Consider the following 15,807-nt stretch of genomic DNA (forward strand, 5'->3'; position numbering starts at 1 on the left):
ACACATATTTGCTTCTCATGAAGACACATATTTGCTTCCGCAATAGCCACAACTGCGCCTCTTAGAAATGAAAAAAACACGTATATTTGCTTTCACATGAAGCACATATGTGCTTCTCGTGAGGCATAGATTTGCTTCCGCAAGAGGCACCCGAAAGAAAAAACTGCTTCGGATTTTGCTTTTTTTCGTCCTTTTTTTAAAAAAGTTCGTCAAAAGCATATTATTAGGGGATGTACTTTCAAAGATCTGGACACGAAGAATTCAACGGTGAAAAGATTTGGGATTTGGACGCAAGGTTTAAGAGATAAAATTTGAATAAATGAATCTGTGAAAAAAGGGAAACTCCTAAGTTGCGAGAAATGGCACACATGCAGCACGTCACTTGTCAACCTCTGAGAAGGTAAGCGTGACCTTTGCAAAGAGTTACCCAACAATTAGTAATCTCCCTATTTAGCGCTTCAGGCGCTAGATCCTTCGATATTCGTATGCTATGTACACCCTCTTCGTGCAACTGGGCTGGCCCGTATAATGTGAACGACGTTACCTTCTGGTCGGTTTTGAGAAACTTCTAGAAGCTTTTCGACTGGTTTTTTTTTCTTTTTTTCCTTTTTCTTGTTCGTTTTTCTTTTTCTTTTTTTTCTTTCTGTTCATTTTCCTTTTTTCCCTTTTTCTTTTTCTTTACTCATTCCCTTCAAATGTGTGAACTTTTTTTTCACATTTGAACTTTTTTCTCATATTCTGTGAACCTTTTTCTAATTCATGAACATATTCGAATCTGTAATTTTTTCAAATCTGTGTATCTTTTTCAAATTCACTTAGATGATTTTTCTTCAAATCCATGAACTTTCTCAAAATTTGGTAAGCTTTTTCAACATGCGTGAACTTCTTTTCGAACTCGTGTGCTTTTTCAAATTCATGTTTTTTAATCCATGAACATTTATTAAATTAGTTTGATTTTACAAATTCATTAATTGTTTTCAAATCTATCAACATTTTTTAAAATTCCTGAACTTTTTTTCGGATACATGGAATTTTGAAACTTATTAGCTATTTTATAAAAGTCAATGGTCCTGGTCAACAGTCGTATTGTAGGGTGCGGTCGTTGTTTTTCTTGGCAGGTCGGCAATCGTTTGTTTTTTTAGCAGTATCAATCAGTTTTTGTTTTGAATTTTTTATGGCAAGTAGCGACCACTTGGTGAACAGGCGAGCGCGCAGGTGTGTTGGTGCACATGAGCATCCGTGTGAGTGTTGGCTTGTTAAATGGCGCATAGAGCGCCAATTAGGAGAGCTCCCCTGCCTAGACTAAAAAGGGATAGCTCCCCTGCCAGATGTGGGAAGGGTGATCTTAATGGGCCGCTGCAAGCGGTGAGTTTGGGAAGGCCCGAGGCCCAAACTGCAGCCGCTGGACCTGCCCAGTACAAGCATGGGGTGACCTCCTCGGAAGTCGCTAGGAAGTCGTTGCAAGTCTTCGCGCTGATGATATCGGAGGCGCAGCGGTTCCACCTGATCATCAACAAATTCAAGAGTGATTGGCTAAATCAAGCCACCTTACAGAGGACCAGGTAAAGCTGATTTTTGTGTGAGGGTTCTCTCCAATGGAGGAGCTTGCCCCCCAGCCTTTTTTGAAGGGAAAAAACAAATACGTCGACGTCGTGAGAGCCCTGGACATGGTGAAGAATGAGGGTCGATGCGCCGAACTGAGGAAGGAAAAGCCTCCGGCATGAGTTCTATATTGATGTAATACGACCCGTATTTGCACTATCTGTGTGGTTAATTAAATAAAATAAATTACTCATATACTCTCGCTTCCTATTTGGTGAATTTTGTCACTGTATTCACGTAACCAGAGATGCCCTCGTCAGGAAAACAAAGTTTCATCGATCCATTGCTTTTGCGTTTGTGCTGCTGCTTTGCCTTCCTTTGAGAATTCAGTGTTAATCGCTTCTCATATGAAAGAGATCTGGATATGAGGTCCAAGTCCAGTTCCAATATTGTAAGATAGACAAGTGCTAGCTGTTTAGTTTAATCGTCGATCGAAAATGATCTCTCTCTTGTTCTTACGTGAGCATGGGATTCCCTACCCGACGATGAGCTATATTTTCTAGACACCTCTTTGTTCTATTCTTTACCGGCTAATTAATACTTCTTTTGTCTGAAAATATTTATCAAAAAAATAAATGTATTTAGACGTATTTTAATTTTAAATACATCTATTTTATCAATTTGTACGACAAGTAATTTCAGGCTGAGGGAGTAATAGGTTAGAATAACACAAATTGTCACTAACTATTAATTAGCCCTACTAACTATCAGGGAAATCTTGGATATGCTCAGCCTTCGGTTAATTAGGTAGAAAGACGAGGACCTCACGGGTTTTTCCTTTACATTTTTCAAAACGGAAGTGCAAGGTTTGCCTCACCTCATTAATTAAGAAGAGGGAACAATGATAGTCTTTCGAGATTCAGACCAGCAAAGGTCGATACAATGGGTTACTCTCCGGGAATGAAGGAGCCCATATGCTTAGGCCCGAAGATGACCCAGTTTCAAGCTTCTCATTTGATCTTGGTCATCACAATCGAAGGCACTGTCATCTCATTGCGGAAAACCCATGTGTTCCTTGCCTGGGCGTCCGGCAGTCAAATCGTCGCATTCCACCGGTCCTTGACCGAGAGGAACTAGTTCCAGTTGCTCGGGTCCATGCGATGGATACGAATCCACCCCTTTAGCCATATTCCAGATACACCGTGAGTAGCAACACTTAATTAGCAAGCATTCATCATGTGCGAAATGAACTAGTGGTTTACGCAAAAATCTGGTCGAGCAGGAGCAGGAAAATACACCAACTCTTGTTCGGTCATTCCGTCGAACATGTCGAGGGCAGCCCGGTCACTGCCGGTGCCCATGCTCATCCGCGCCCGAACGAGCTGCGGCGAGTCACATACATCGACCGCCGTCATCTGCGTGGGCCGAAAGCTCTCCGGAATCGCCCAGCCGGCCGTCGAATGCTCCTATGTCCCAACGGGGTCGGATGGCTTAATCCGCGTTGGTGCTCGGATGGAAGGGGTGCGGGGATCCTGGCGCGGCTGAGGAGACAGCTGCTCCACCATGTCTGAACCTCCCTGCGTTGTCGCCGCCTCCCTCTCTCGCTACTGGCGTCGCCGCAACTTCTGGGCGATGTTCTCCGCCTTGCAAGTCGCAGCCGACGAAGGGACCCCGCCGATGGACGAGGCGGACTGCGTCTCCGTCCGCGACAGTCTGGGTCAGGCTGGACGACATCTTCGGTAGTGGATCGGGACCGGTGGTGAGGATTGGGAGTAAGGGTGAAGGACGGCGAGGGTCCGGGCACGAGAAAGGTTGGAGGACGACAGGAGGAGGTGGAAGGGTCTGGTGGATTTGGTGTCATTTGCGATGGAGTCGGGCTGTCGGGTCCGACGTGACATCATGCCCAGGCGCCCCATATCCGCCCCATTAGGCTGGATTTGAGGGGTGCCGGTTAAGCAAGGCGTTTGAGACCCGTTCAAGGAGCCCATCTGAGTTGAAAAATCATGACCGGTCGGTGACCGGACGGCCTGCCTGATCATACGAGACGGGTTTGAGGCGCCCGACTGTAGATGCTCTTACGCCTTATAAGTGAAAAGCAGACACATGATTAAGCCAGTGCAAATAGAAAAAAAAAAATCATGATGATGAATCGAATCAGAACCGATCTCCCTGCTTCCCCAAATCCCACCATTTTCCCTACGCACCGGTTAGCACGTTGCTGTTGGCCCTGTCACGAAATTTACTAATCAGCATCCTGGAAAAGAAAAGGAAATTCAGTGGCCCAGCGAGCTAGCTCGGGCACATGCGTGCCAAACAAAGACCATCATTAAATTGGTTATTACACTTACGTGCCGCGGCAGCAGCCAGCAGCTAGGCCCCATTCAGCGCATGTTCCGTCCACGATCAGTGGAGCGATCATTCAATCTACCACGTATAATGAATCAACGATAGTTTCGGATTGGATGGTGTACGTCTTTGCTGCGCGCGGCGCGATCATCAGATTAAAATCATTGTCTACCATGTCAAATTTGTTTGGGACTTCAGTTAAAAAAAAAATTGTTTGGGATTTTCCATTTCTTTTCCTGTTTTCATTAGATGTTCATGTTTCCTAAACTTGTTCATGATTCCAAATTGTCTTACGTGTTTCAACAAATGTCCCTACTTCAAAAAATGAACGTATGCTCAAAAGTCAAAACAGTGTTTGTGTCATCCGCAAAAAAAAAACAGTGTTTGTGATTTTCAAAAAAAGGTTCTCAATTTCAGAACATGTTTCAGTTTTTTCAGAATTTGTTCACAAAATATGAAAAGGGTTCGGGTTTCATAAAACATTCTTTAAAAAATCGTTTTTTAAAATGCATGGACAATTTTTGAAATCCCGAACATTGTTTCTAGTAAAACAAATAATTTCTGAAGATTTTTTTGAAACATACGAAGATTTTATTGAATGTGTGAACAAATTTTAGGATGAAGAACATTTTTGAGAATTTTGAGCAGAATTTTTAAAAACATGAACATTTTGGAAATCCTAATCAATTATGAAATTCCAAACAATTTTTGAATTAAAAAAAAATTAAGGGACCATTTTTGGAAAAGAAAAAAGGGAAAAGAAAATGTTTGGTTCTAATATATTTGCAATGCTATGTAATCACGAGTGCTCAATAGATCTGCTGGCTAGCATGACACATTCTGCAGCTGAAGGTCTGGATTGGGCGGCACTGGCGGAGCTATGTACAATGCTGGAGGTGCCACAGCCCCCCCCCCCCCCCCCCCCCGCTTTGACTAGTTTGTGAAGATTTTTTTTTGGGGATGGCTGAGATTCAAAACATAGGGTATTTTTTTCCCCTGAAATTGGTGTTTATCTTTTTGGCACCCCCAAACATCCCCGTCTAGCTCCGCCACTGTTGGGCGGGAGCAACTAATCAAAGGGTACCCCTTACAGGAGCCCCTCAAGGGTCACTTTGGTGGAATGAGAGCGCACTCTCAGCCGCCGCCACATGTCGCTTGTTAGGTGCTCCCTCATGATTTTTTATAAGCGCTTTTGCGTTTTAGATTGGTTTTTTCTTGTTTTTTAGGCTTTTCGGTTTTTGCCCGGTTTTCCCTATGTTTGGGAGGGAAAAATATTCTAGAAAAAATTGCGTAAAAAATGTATTTTTTTGCTTTTATGGGAGGCACATGTTTGATTTCGCAAGAGGCAAAACTATGCCTCTCGAAAAAGAAAAAAAAATGTGTTTTTTGCTTCCACGGGAGCCACCAATTTTCTTCTCGTGCAGACACATATTTGCTTCCGTGAGAGAGACAATTGTGTGTCTCGGAAAAGGGGAAAACTTGTTTTCTTTTCTTCCACGAGAAGTACAAATTTGCTTGTGTCTCTCGAAAATGAAAAAAAGGTCTTTTTTTCTTCCACGGGAGACACATATTTGGTTCTCATGAAGGCACAAAATTTCTTCCGCAATAGCCACAACTGGGCCTCTCAGAAATGAAAAGAACACGTATTTTTGCTTTCGCAAGAAGCACGTATTTCGTTCTCGGGAGGCACCCAAAAGGAAAAAGTGAAAAAGTGCTTCCGGTTCTGCTTTTTTCGTCCTTTTTTTAAGAAAAAGCTCATCAAAAACATATTAGTATGGGATGTAGTTTCGAAGATCAGGACGCTAGGAATTTAACGGTGAAAAAGATTTGGGATTTGGACGCAAGGTTTTAGAGATAAAACATTTTGAATAAATGAATCTGTGAAAAAAGGGAAACTCCTAAGTTGTGACAAATGGCACACATGCAGTTCGCCAACTATCAATCTTTGAGAAGGTAAGAGTGACCTTTGCAAGAGTTACTCAACAATTATTAATCTCCCTATTTAGCGCTTCGGGCGCTAGATCCTTCGATATTCGTATGCGGCGCACACCCTCTTGGTGTAACTGGGCTGGCCCGTATCATGTGAACGACGTTACCTTCTGGTCGGTTTTGAGAATCTTTTAGAAGCTTTTAGACTTTTTTTTCTTTTTCTTTTTTTTGTTTCTGTTTTTTTCATCATTTCCTTTTTCTTTTTCTTTACTCGTTCCCTTCAAATGTGTGAACTTGTTTTTTCTCGCATTTGAACTTTTCTCTCATATTCCGTGAACCTTTTTCTAATACATAAACATATTCAAATTTGTATTTTTTCAAATTCACCAATAGTTTTCAAAATTGTGAACTTTTTAGGTGAATTTTCTTTGAATCCATGAGCTTTCTCAAAATTTGGTGAACTTTTTCCAAATGCGTGAACCTCTTCTCAAATTCGTGTGCTTTTTAAAATTCCTGAATTTTTTTTGGATACATAAAATTTTGAAACTTATGAACTACTCCGTATTTTATAAAAGTCAATGGTCCTGGTCAATGCTCATATTGTAGGATGCGGTCATTGTTTTTTTTTTGGCAAGTCGGCAATCATTTGGTTTTTCAGCAGTAGCAATCATTTTTCTTTTGATTTTTCTATGGCAAGTAGCGACCGCTTGGTGAACGAGCGAGCGTGCTGGTGTACTGGCGCACATGAGCAACCGTGTGAGTGCCGGCTCATTAAATGGCGCATAGAGCGCCAATTAGGAGAGCTCCCCTGCCTAGACTAAAAAAAGGATAGCTTCCCTGCCTAGATTAAAAATAGGATAGCTCCCCTACAGCCGCTGGACTAGCCCGGTACAAGCATGGGGTGACCTCCTCTGACGTCGGTAGGAAGTCGTTGCAAGTCTTCGCGCTGATGATATCGGAGACGCAGCGGTTCCACCTGATCATCAACAAATTCAAGAGTGATTGACTAAAATCAAGCCACCTTACAGAGGACCGGGTAAAAGAGAGCTCTTAATATCCGGAACAGAGTCGACGTCGCGTGAGCCCTGGACATGGTGAAGAATGAGGGTCGCTGCGCCGAACTGAGGAAGGAAAAGCCTCCAGCATGAGTTTTATATTGATGTAAGACGCCCCGTATTTGCACTATCTGTGTGTGGCTAATTAAATAAAATAAATTACTCATGTACTCTCGTTTCCTATTTGGTGAATTTTGTCTCTGTATTTCACATAACTAGAGATGCCCTCGTCAGGAAAAAAAATGCTTCATCGAACCATGCTTTCGCGTTCGTGCTGCTTTGCCATCCTTTTTGAGAATCCAGTGTCAATCGTTTCTCATATGAAAGAAATCTGGATATGAGGTCCAAGTCCAGTTCCAATATTGTAAGATAGACGGGGTGCTAGCTGTTTAGTTTAATCGTCGATTGAAAGTGATCTCTCTCTTGTTCTTACGTGAGCATGGGATTCCGTACCCGACGATGAGCTATATTTTTTAGACACCTCTTTGTTCTATTCTTTACGGACTAATTAATATTTTTTCGTCCGAAAATACTTATCAAAGAAATAAATGTATCTAGACTTATTTTAGTTTTAAATACATCTATTTTTATTAATTTCTATGACAAGTAATTCTAGAAGGAGGGAGTAATAGGTTAGAATAACACATATTGTCACTAACGATTAATTAGCCCAACTAACTATCAAGGAAATATTGGATATGCTCAGCCTTGGGTTAATTAGGTAGAAAGACGAGGACCTCATGGGTTTTTCCTTTACATTTTTTAAAACGGAGGTGCAAGGTTTGCCTGACCTCATTAATTAAGAAGAGGGAACAAAATAGTCTTTTGAGATTCAGACCAGCAAAGGTCGATACAATGGGTTACTCTCTGAGAATGAAGGAGTCCATAAGGCCTTGTACAATGATAGGTGCTTAGAAAAATAAACCGGTTTTTCTGAAGCACTGGTGCCTAATTCTAGAGGAAAGACGTCTAATTAAGCGTCTACCCTATACAAATAAGCACCGGTGCTTAAGGAGAGTCTAGATTATTTTTTCAAGCACCTTTTCTAAGCACCTTGCATTGTACAGGGCCTAAGGCTACTGCCAATGGATGGGTAGCTTAACAACTAAGCTCCCCAATGCATAGGTGCTTAGCTTGTTGTAGCTAAGCTTCCTTCTTTTAATGAGTTGTAGGATCTTACTCCCTCCATCCGAAAATATTTGTCAGAGAAATAAATGAATCTAGACGTATTTTAGTTATGGATACATCCAATTTTATCCATTTCTCCGCCAAGAATTTCGGGACGGAGGGAGTAGTTGTTTGTAAACTTTGTGGCCTATTTATGGCACGTACTCAAGCTTAGCAACTAAACCAAAGTTCAGAAATGCATGTGTGTGCCATTGCCAAAGTTCAGAAATGTGTATTTTGCCTCATAGGCTCATATAGTACAAACTGAAGAACCTAGAAGCCGTCGAAAAACTGGCAAGATGTCTTTGAGCAAAAGCAGATAAAATATATAAATTGCAGATTATATATATGTTATTAACTGTCTGTACTTATCCCCTAAAAAAATTTAACTGTCTGTACTTCACATATTGGACAGTACTGATCATCGGCTCCATCCAAGCAGCAACAAACTGGACAGTACTGCACATTATAATTGCGTATTAACAATTATAGCAACAAATGGACAGTACTGAACATCGGCTCCATCCACATAAAAGCTAGTACGTGAAAACAAAGCATATACGAGAAAGTTTCTTGGCTGGTTATCAGTCAGACTTTGGCAGCAGCCCAGGTCAGATACATAGAAAAATTGAGTAAATAGCATAAAACTATTACTTTACAGACTAGGGTTTTAAAAAAATATCGAATATTTTTTTCTCTGATAACTACCAACTCAGGGATCGGCTGTTTCAAAAAATCCAAATTCCTCATTGCTAACATTTTAAACCGGTTTATGACAGGTCGGACCTGCTCCTAAACAATCCGTTTATTGACCGTTTTGTTTGACCATTAGCTTATTGCGGGACCCACAAGTAAGATGTTTCTTCTTCCTCCTATATTTTCTTCTCTTCTCTATCTCTTTCTTCTCTCCTCCTTGCCCGAGCTCCAGCACCTCGACCACTCACCAATGGCCACCTCCACCACGCGCCGCGCCCAGGAGCAAGGGGGCCGCCGCGAGCCGCGCCGGAGCAAGGCGAGCAAGGGCCGCCGGGAGCCGCGCCCAGGAGCAAGGAGCAAGGGCCGCCGCGAGCCGCCCGGAGCAAGGCGAGCAAGAGCTGCCGCGAGCCGCGCTGGAGCAAGGCGAGCAAGGGCCGCCGCGAGCCGCGCCGGAGCAAGGCGAGCAAGAGCTGCCGCGAGCCGCGCCGGAGCAAGGCGAGCAAGGGCCGCCGCGAGCCGCCCCGGAGCAAGGCGAGCAAGGGTCGCCGCAAGCCGCGCCCAGGAGCGCCGGGAGCCGCGCCCAAGAGCAGGGAGCAAGGGCCGCCGCGCGCCATGGCCAGGGTTCAGGCCGACGAGCCCAGGAGCACGCGCTGCCGCGAGCCGAGCGCCATGGCCAGGGGCTCGGGCCGCCGCGGCCAGGAAGAGGGAGGAGAGAAAGAGAGGCCGCGCGACTCGACTTCACGGCGGCTCCAGGCGCAGCTTGCCAGCAGGAGGAGGCAGCGGCCGAAGGGAGCTCCGCGGCGGCCCTTACTGCACGCCGACGGCCGCGTGTGCGAACTCTAGGGCGACGGCTGCAGGGACCCGATGGCTTTTTTTCAAATTTTACAGGGACCCAATCGCTTTATTGGATTTTTTTTATTAAATTATGACAAAGAGACACTGACATGTGGGCCCCACATGTCAGCTACAGTCAAACAAACGGTCAGCCAATCAGTTTTCTTACATACAGGCCCCAACTGTCATAACCACGATCAACAGTAAAGCACTGGACGATTAGAGTTTTTTTAGCCGACCTCTAACTTGATAGTTATCAGAGAGAAAATATTCGATAGTTTTTTGGAATCCTAACCTGTAAAGTAGTAGTTTTATGCTATTTACTCTAGAAAAATCTAATCTAATCAGGAACTGCATGGAGGCAGCGAGCATCAGGTGCGGTAGGATACAAAACAAAAACGTAATCTGAAAGAAAATCTAATGTAATCAAGAACTGCAGGGAGGCAGCGAGCCTAGGTTAGACTTTGACCAGTTTGTGACTGGCCGGAAGAGCTACCGGCGGCAGTGAACTGAGGCAGTGACGCTGGTGGTATCTCTACTACCTTCTCCCGGCGGCCGTCCATGCAGGCTGGAGGGTCGCTCGGAATTTGACTTCAACGAACAGATGGACGGCGGCTCGGATGATGATTGGGAGGTCGGCCGAGTACGACGACGGCGTTGGCCGAGGAGAAAGAAGAGGCGGGGCCGTTGGGTGGGCATTGTGATTTTCAGGAGAAGGGGAGAAAAGAAGAGGAGGCCAGATGGTTCGGCGACGCACACGGGATCGAGATTAATTGCGTTTTGCATAGGTCCAAGAAGCCTGGTACAGTTTCTTCCTAGGGTTACCAAAACTCTCTTTCTCCTCTTAATTATGATGCCACCTTAGCTTTTTAGTCTACTTGGCAGCCTTAGCACCGGTCCAGGGTGGAGCACTGGGAAGGGCCTTAGGCCCGGCGATGACCCAGTTCCAAGCTTCTCTTTTGATCTTAGTCATCACAATCGAAGGCACAATCGTCTCATTGCGGAAAATCCGTGTGTTCCTTGCCTGGGTACTACAAGAACCTGATGAACAACCTCAACGAGGCTGCTCAGAAGAGTGCAATATCTAAGCACCAGTGGGCTAAAGATTCACATAAAGAGACCCAACCTCCCCAAGCGCGCCGCCGAGAAGGACCATCGGCATAGAGAGGCCTAAGGCGAGGACCTAGGCAGCTCTATAGTATGCCTTGATGACCGTGCCAGGGGCAAACAAACTACCTGACCGTGCCATCAAAAATCACCACTGCGTAGAGACGAAATCAGAGCTGCCCACCCCAATTCTTCCCCTACACACCACGCGTGAGAACAAGTACACCCGAACCAGTGATGGGATGCTGATTAGCAGTAGACTGAGTCAAAGATGGTAAATTCGAGAGAAAACTCGGGAGAAGGCAGCGTGGAAGACCGGACGGTCAAGACTGTTCGCGTGTGCCCGTGTCCTCCAACCATGACGACACGCAACCGAGCCGAGATATCAGAAGTCAACAACGACGCGTTCACTGGCTGACAGGCGGAGACAACAGTGACACCACAGCCGGATCGCTGAGAGCGCTCTATTTCACCGGAGCTTAGTATCTTTAGTGATAAGTAGCTGCACCTCTAATCCTCTAGTAAGTACCTCGAACCCAATTGGTCAGAGTGCTCTAGTTTATTTTTTTCGTGCACACACTCAATGAACAAAATCACAATGTGAATTTGAAAGAACTTCATCAGTCTACTGCTATTTGTGTTGCTGGATTAAATTTCCTACAAAGAGAACAAAACATCACATCTCTGTTTACATCAGTACTCTTTGGGTTGAGCCTGTGGTGACTCCCCTTCTTGATGTATCCTCCTAGGAAACAGAAGCTCGTGTATTTGCTTCTCTGCGCTGAACTCCGAACTAGCCTGCAGTGCAAAATATTCAGAACCACAAGAGCATGAAATGCAAATATCTTCTTACAGACTAATGTTTCTCCACCATCGATCTATTGTTTATCATACTGTACATGGCCCATAAGTACAAATTTGTAGGCAAAAGCTGAACCACTGACCTTTGTAGGGAAAGCAAATCTCAGTGTCTGCACTTGTGTTCCTGAGCACAGTCTCAAGTCAAACCCAAGGCAGTCGACGCCGATGATTGCTGCTTCCTGAAGAATTATAGCGGGCATGGTGGTTCAATACCCAACTTCGAGATGCTCAATGTATCTATTCCCTTATTTTCAATGTTAACAAAATGCCCATGAAGGAATATTACCTCTACTTGAATGGCCTTGCACCTCCAACAGAGTGATTTCAGAGCTTGTGTTATCTTGTCTCCACCGGCTCTCAAGCGCGATATTATGTTTGGTGCAGAGTGCGCGATGATGTCGGGTCTAGATTTCCGGTATTCTTCTATCTTTACCTTGGGCTACAAGGAAAAGACACGAAGAAAACATTACTAGCGCTCAAGATTGTACAACGACAATTCTGCCAGTCACATAAGATATTATATTGTTAATTCACCATGTTTTTAAGCATGTATCCTTCCTTGCCTAGCATTGTCCTTGCCAAGATTAAGTATGAGACTTTCTTTGTAAGTGGTGACCTTGTAATTAGTATAATTCTTCTATTTTAATGAGATGGAGGGCAAGGCTTTAGCCTCCGTTTCAAAAAGAATATTGTTAATTCTTCTATTTTTGTGGGTCTCCGAGCTACAGGACGTATCCGTACGTGGTCCTTACCACAGCATGAGGAAGTGCAGGAGTTTATGGTGTCTGGTTGCAACCAATGGTAGCACAGGATACATACAACTGGTTTGGATGTGGGTCCAATAGTAGGTTGGCATATTTTCCTATTTTCGCCGGTTGTGACTCTTTTACACGGTTGATTTGAATACTTAAACTACTTCTAATAATTGAGATGTGCATGGAAATGATGCAGAGGCCGGGGCTAATACTCCTTTTCTAAAAAAAAGACTTACGTACTAGGCATGAGCTTACACAGATTCGGCCCTCTTGGAAAATTAGTATGGCTTATCAAATTGAATAGACATACCTCTGTACCATATGCAGTGATCAGCTCAATGCTCAGAACTTCAACCTTGAAAAATGTAGCCCCACTTCCTTTTTTGTCGTCTTTCAGTGGTTCATCACCTACCAAAATTCCGGGAGCTGTAGGATTAGTACTATGTTTCAGGAAAGCAATATCTGATGAATGGAAGGTTCATTGCAACAACCATTTAATAAATGCCTGGAAACCATGGTGCTCTCTTCAGCAAACGCAGGTCTCAGCTGACCCTCAACAACAAGGCTTGCAGGTGGTCGGTCCAACCAATCTATACTTGATTTGCTCGCATTCTGACAATAAAAGTTCAGAGCATAGTGGCTAATAAAGCGATTCAGAAAGAGTGGTACATAAGCTGATGGATGCTAATTGAGTTTCAACCATCTACCTCCACAATCATCCTCGCAAAGTATAGTGGATGACAGGAATTTACGGTTTCAAGGTTGGACCAGTTAGGTGCATCGTCATCTTCTTCATCATCATCGCCGTCGTCATCCCCATCTTCTTCATCAACAGCATATATACCCTCCTACATGTTTTCAGACACACAGCATCAAGGTAAATCACTAAACTATTCTGCTGTTGGCCAGTTGCCCAGCTGTGAAGAATTTCACTACCTCCTCATATTCATCGTCAGAATCGTCGGAATCATCGTCCTCTTCCTCCTCCTCTTCTTCTTCTTGTGCAAATGAAGTCGATGACGCCGCTGCTAGATCCAAGTCAGCAAAGACATCTGTGTTATCGAGTCCAATGATAACATGCTGCAGATACCAAACAACATATTAACTCAAGTGTAGGCACAAGCCACAAGACACAACAACACATAATTGACCTTTTCATGAAGAGAACTGTTTTTTTTCGGGATTGAAGAGTGGAGAATTATAACAGAATTGTTAACCTTCAAATAAAAAAATAATAACAGAATTGTTACCGCAATCTTGTCGTCGCCCATAATGTTTTCCATGACCGCGTCGTCGTTGTCGACCTCGAAGTAAATATCTGAGAGTAGATTGCCACGCGTACAGAAGATTAAAGGAAGAAAAATGACAATTGTGCAAATTATGGACCCGAGTACCCAGCCGCATATATACCTCCATTCTCGTCGGTCAAGTAGGGGAACTCCGGCAAGATGATCCTCTCGTGCACACCGTCATCGATGAGCGTGGAGATCATCACCGTTGCATTGTTGTTCACCTGCGCATGCATATTGCAAGATTCAGCACTGCAGACAAAAAAAAATTTGACCGAAAACAGTAGGAAAATCCCATTTTTGTATTTTCTTTATGGGATTGTTCTCAAGTACAAAGAAAAGAAAGGAAAACAGATAAATCAAATAAAAGAATAACAAGGCTTCCCTGAGGTAGGGAAACACAAATCAGCTACAAGACTATCTACACTGAGGTGGGGAAATACAAATCAGCTAGAAGGCTATTATTCATAGAGCAATCTCGTCTATCTGAAGTTAAAGACCGATGGTTCAAAAGCGTGATAAGGTTTCCTCTTTGCTCTATGGATGATCCAACTGAGCTCCTCTTTCAGTTTCCTCAGGCAAGAATGAAGATTTGTCTGGTCCCTTTGAAAATATAGTCGGCCAGATAGCCCAGGAGGTGGGAATGAAAATCTCAAGAAAAAAGGGCACTTGCATTTCAGCTCTGAAGCTGTCAATCCTTCTCTGAATGTCAGTGTTCTGGGAAAAGCCTCCATTGATATGGTTGTTCAGAGAGATGTAATTCAAGAAACAAAGCTGTCATAGCCTGAAATTCATAGTATGCTTCTACACAGGGGCAGATAGAATAATATCCATTGATCTGGTTGTTCAGAGATATGTAATTCAACAACCAAATGTCATAGCCTGAAATTCGGAATATGCTTCAACAGACAGGGGAGGGTCATTGCACTGCAGGACACTTCTGACAGAAAGGCACCGCAGAAGATTCTAAATGGAGGGAGCAATCTATCTAACCTCGACGATTGTTCGGGCGGATTCGGCGTCGGTGAGGCGCGCCGGCTCTCCGTCGTCCAGCTGAAGCGTCTCGGCGATGTCCTCCCAAGGATGGTAACGGCCGCCTCTGCCCGACGACGGCGGCTCGTCCGGTTGGTCCGGCGTCGCACTGGCACTGCATCGTCCACCGAGCCGAATTCAGCGACTGTACCACTGACAGAATACATTCATTCATATGATATCATATCATACCGGCAATGGCTGCTTCGGCGTGCGTGCGGGGTGCTGCTCCAGGAGCAGTGGCAGCGACAGTGCGAGGAGTGATGGCTCTGGCCGCCGCAACACCGCGGCGGGCCGGCTTTTCTTGCGGCGAAGAGGCTAGGCGGCTGCGTGGGGCGGCGGGAGCGGGAGAAGAAGAAGGGTTGGTCCGGCGCTGCTGCAGCGGCGGCCGCCATCAGCATCAGCATGGCACACCATGGAACGGAGGTGACCGGGCTGAGAAGTCAGTAGGATAGTTTTGTGTGACTCCCCGCCCCGCCTCTCGTTTCCTATCCGAGACCGGCCCGAATACTGCCACGGATACGGCACAGCTGTGCAAACACGGGGTGCCTCCAACTCCAAGCGCTAGCGAGCTAGGCTTGGTTCTCTCCCCGTTCCTGCAACTGGTGAGCCACCGACCTCGCTAGGCTGCTCCGACGCCCACCACCTGCTCGACGGGGTGCTCGTCACCTCCTCCGCAGCTCCGCCTTCATCAATGACTGTCGACGACCTGAGGCTGCCATACCCGTGGTAGGTGTTGACTGATGAGGACTACAATGTTGACACCACGGTTGATGTGGCTCCGATGCCCGCCGTATGCTCGATGGGTGGCCTGGACGACAACACTGAGGGAGACGGCCCCGCGGCGTCCTGCCTACTGATTCATCGGAGTGCCCATGTACCCTTCACCATGTCGCAGGAGGAGGCGTCACCAACACAGTCACACTGGCTGTTCGCGGCCCTCGAGCTTGACCCATGGGCGCCCGCAAGGTGTTCGTCGAAAGTTGCTGTCAAGGGCCATCGTCACCAACACGGTCACGCTGGCTCTACGCCGCCCTCGAGCTTGACGCATGGGCGCTCACAAGGTGTCCGTCGAAAGTTGCTGTCAAGGGTCATCGTCATCATTCATCAGCACGGTCACGCTAGCTCTTCACCACCCTCGAGATTGACGCATGGGCGCCCGCAAGGTGTTCGGTGAAAGTTCCTGTCAAGAGC

General features: G+C 45.3%; 1 protein-coding gene across 1 annotated transcript; it reads right to left on the bottom strand.

Moving 5' to 3' along the window:
* Nucleotides 1-11,234: 11,234 nt before the first annotated feature.
* Nucleotides 11,235-15,536, bottom strand: LOC109753800 (uncharacterized protein At3g49140). The gene is made up of 11 exons (XM_020312730.4): nt 14,806-15,536; nt 14,575-14,728; nt 13,703-13,805; nt 13,543-13,610; nt 13,229-13,372; nt 13,000-13,140; nt 12,784-12,904; nt 12,603-12,700; nt 11,824-11,976; nt 11,621-11,716; nt 11,235-11,474 (listed from the first exon to the last, which is right to left on the bottom strand). Exons 1-11 carry the CDS (start codon nt 15,018-15,020, stop codon nt 11,370-11,372), a joined length of 1,398 nt encoding a protein of 465 aa, XP_020168319.1. The 5' UTR covers nt 15,021-15,536; the 3' UTR covers nt 11,235-11,369.
* Nucleotides 15,537-15,807: the final 271 nt, after the last annotated feature.

This window comes from Aegilops tauschii, chromosome 5 (assembly GCF_002575655.3).
Source record: "Aegilops tauschii subsp. strangulata cultivar AL8/78 chromosome 5, Aet v6.0, whole genome shotgun sequence".
Classification (NCBI taxonomy): domain Eukaryota; kingdom Viridiplantae; phylum Streptophyta; class Magnoliopsida; order Poales; family Poaceae; genus Aegilops; species Aegilops tauschii.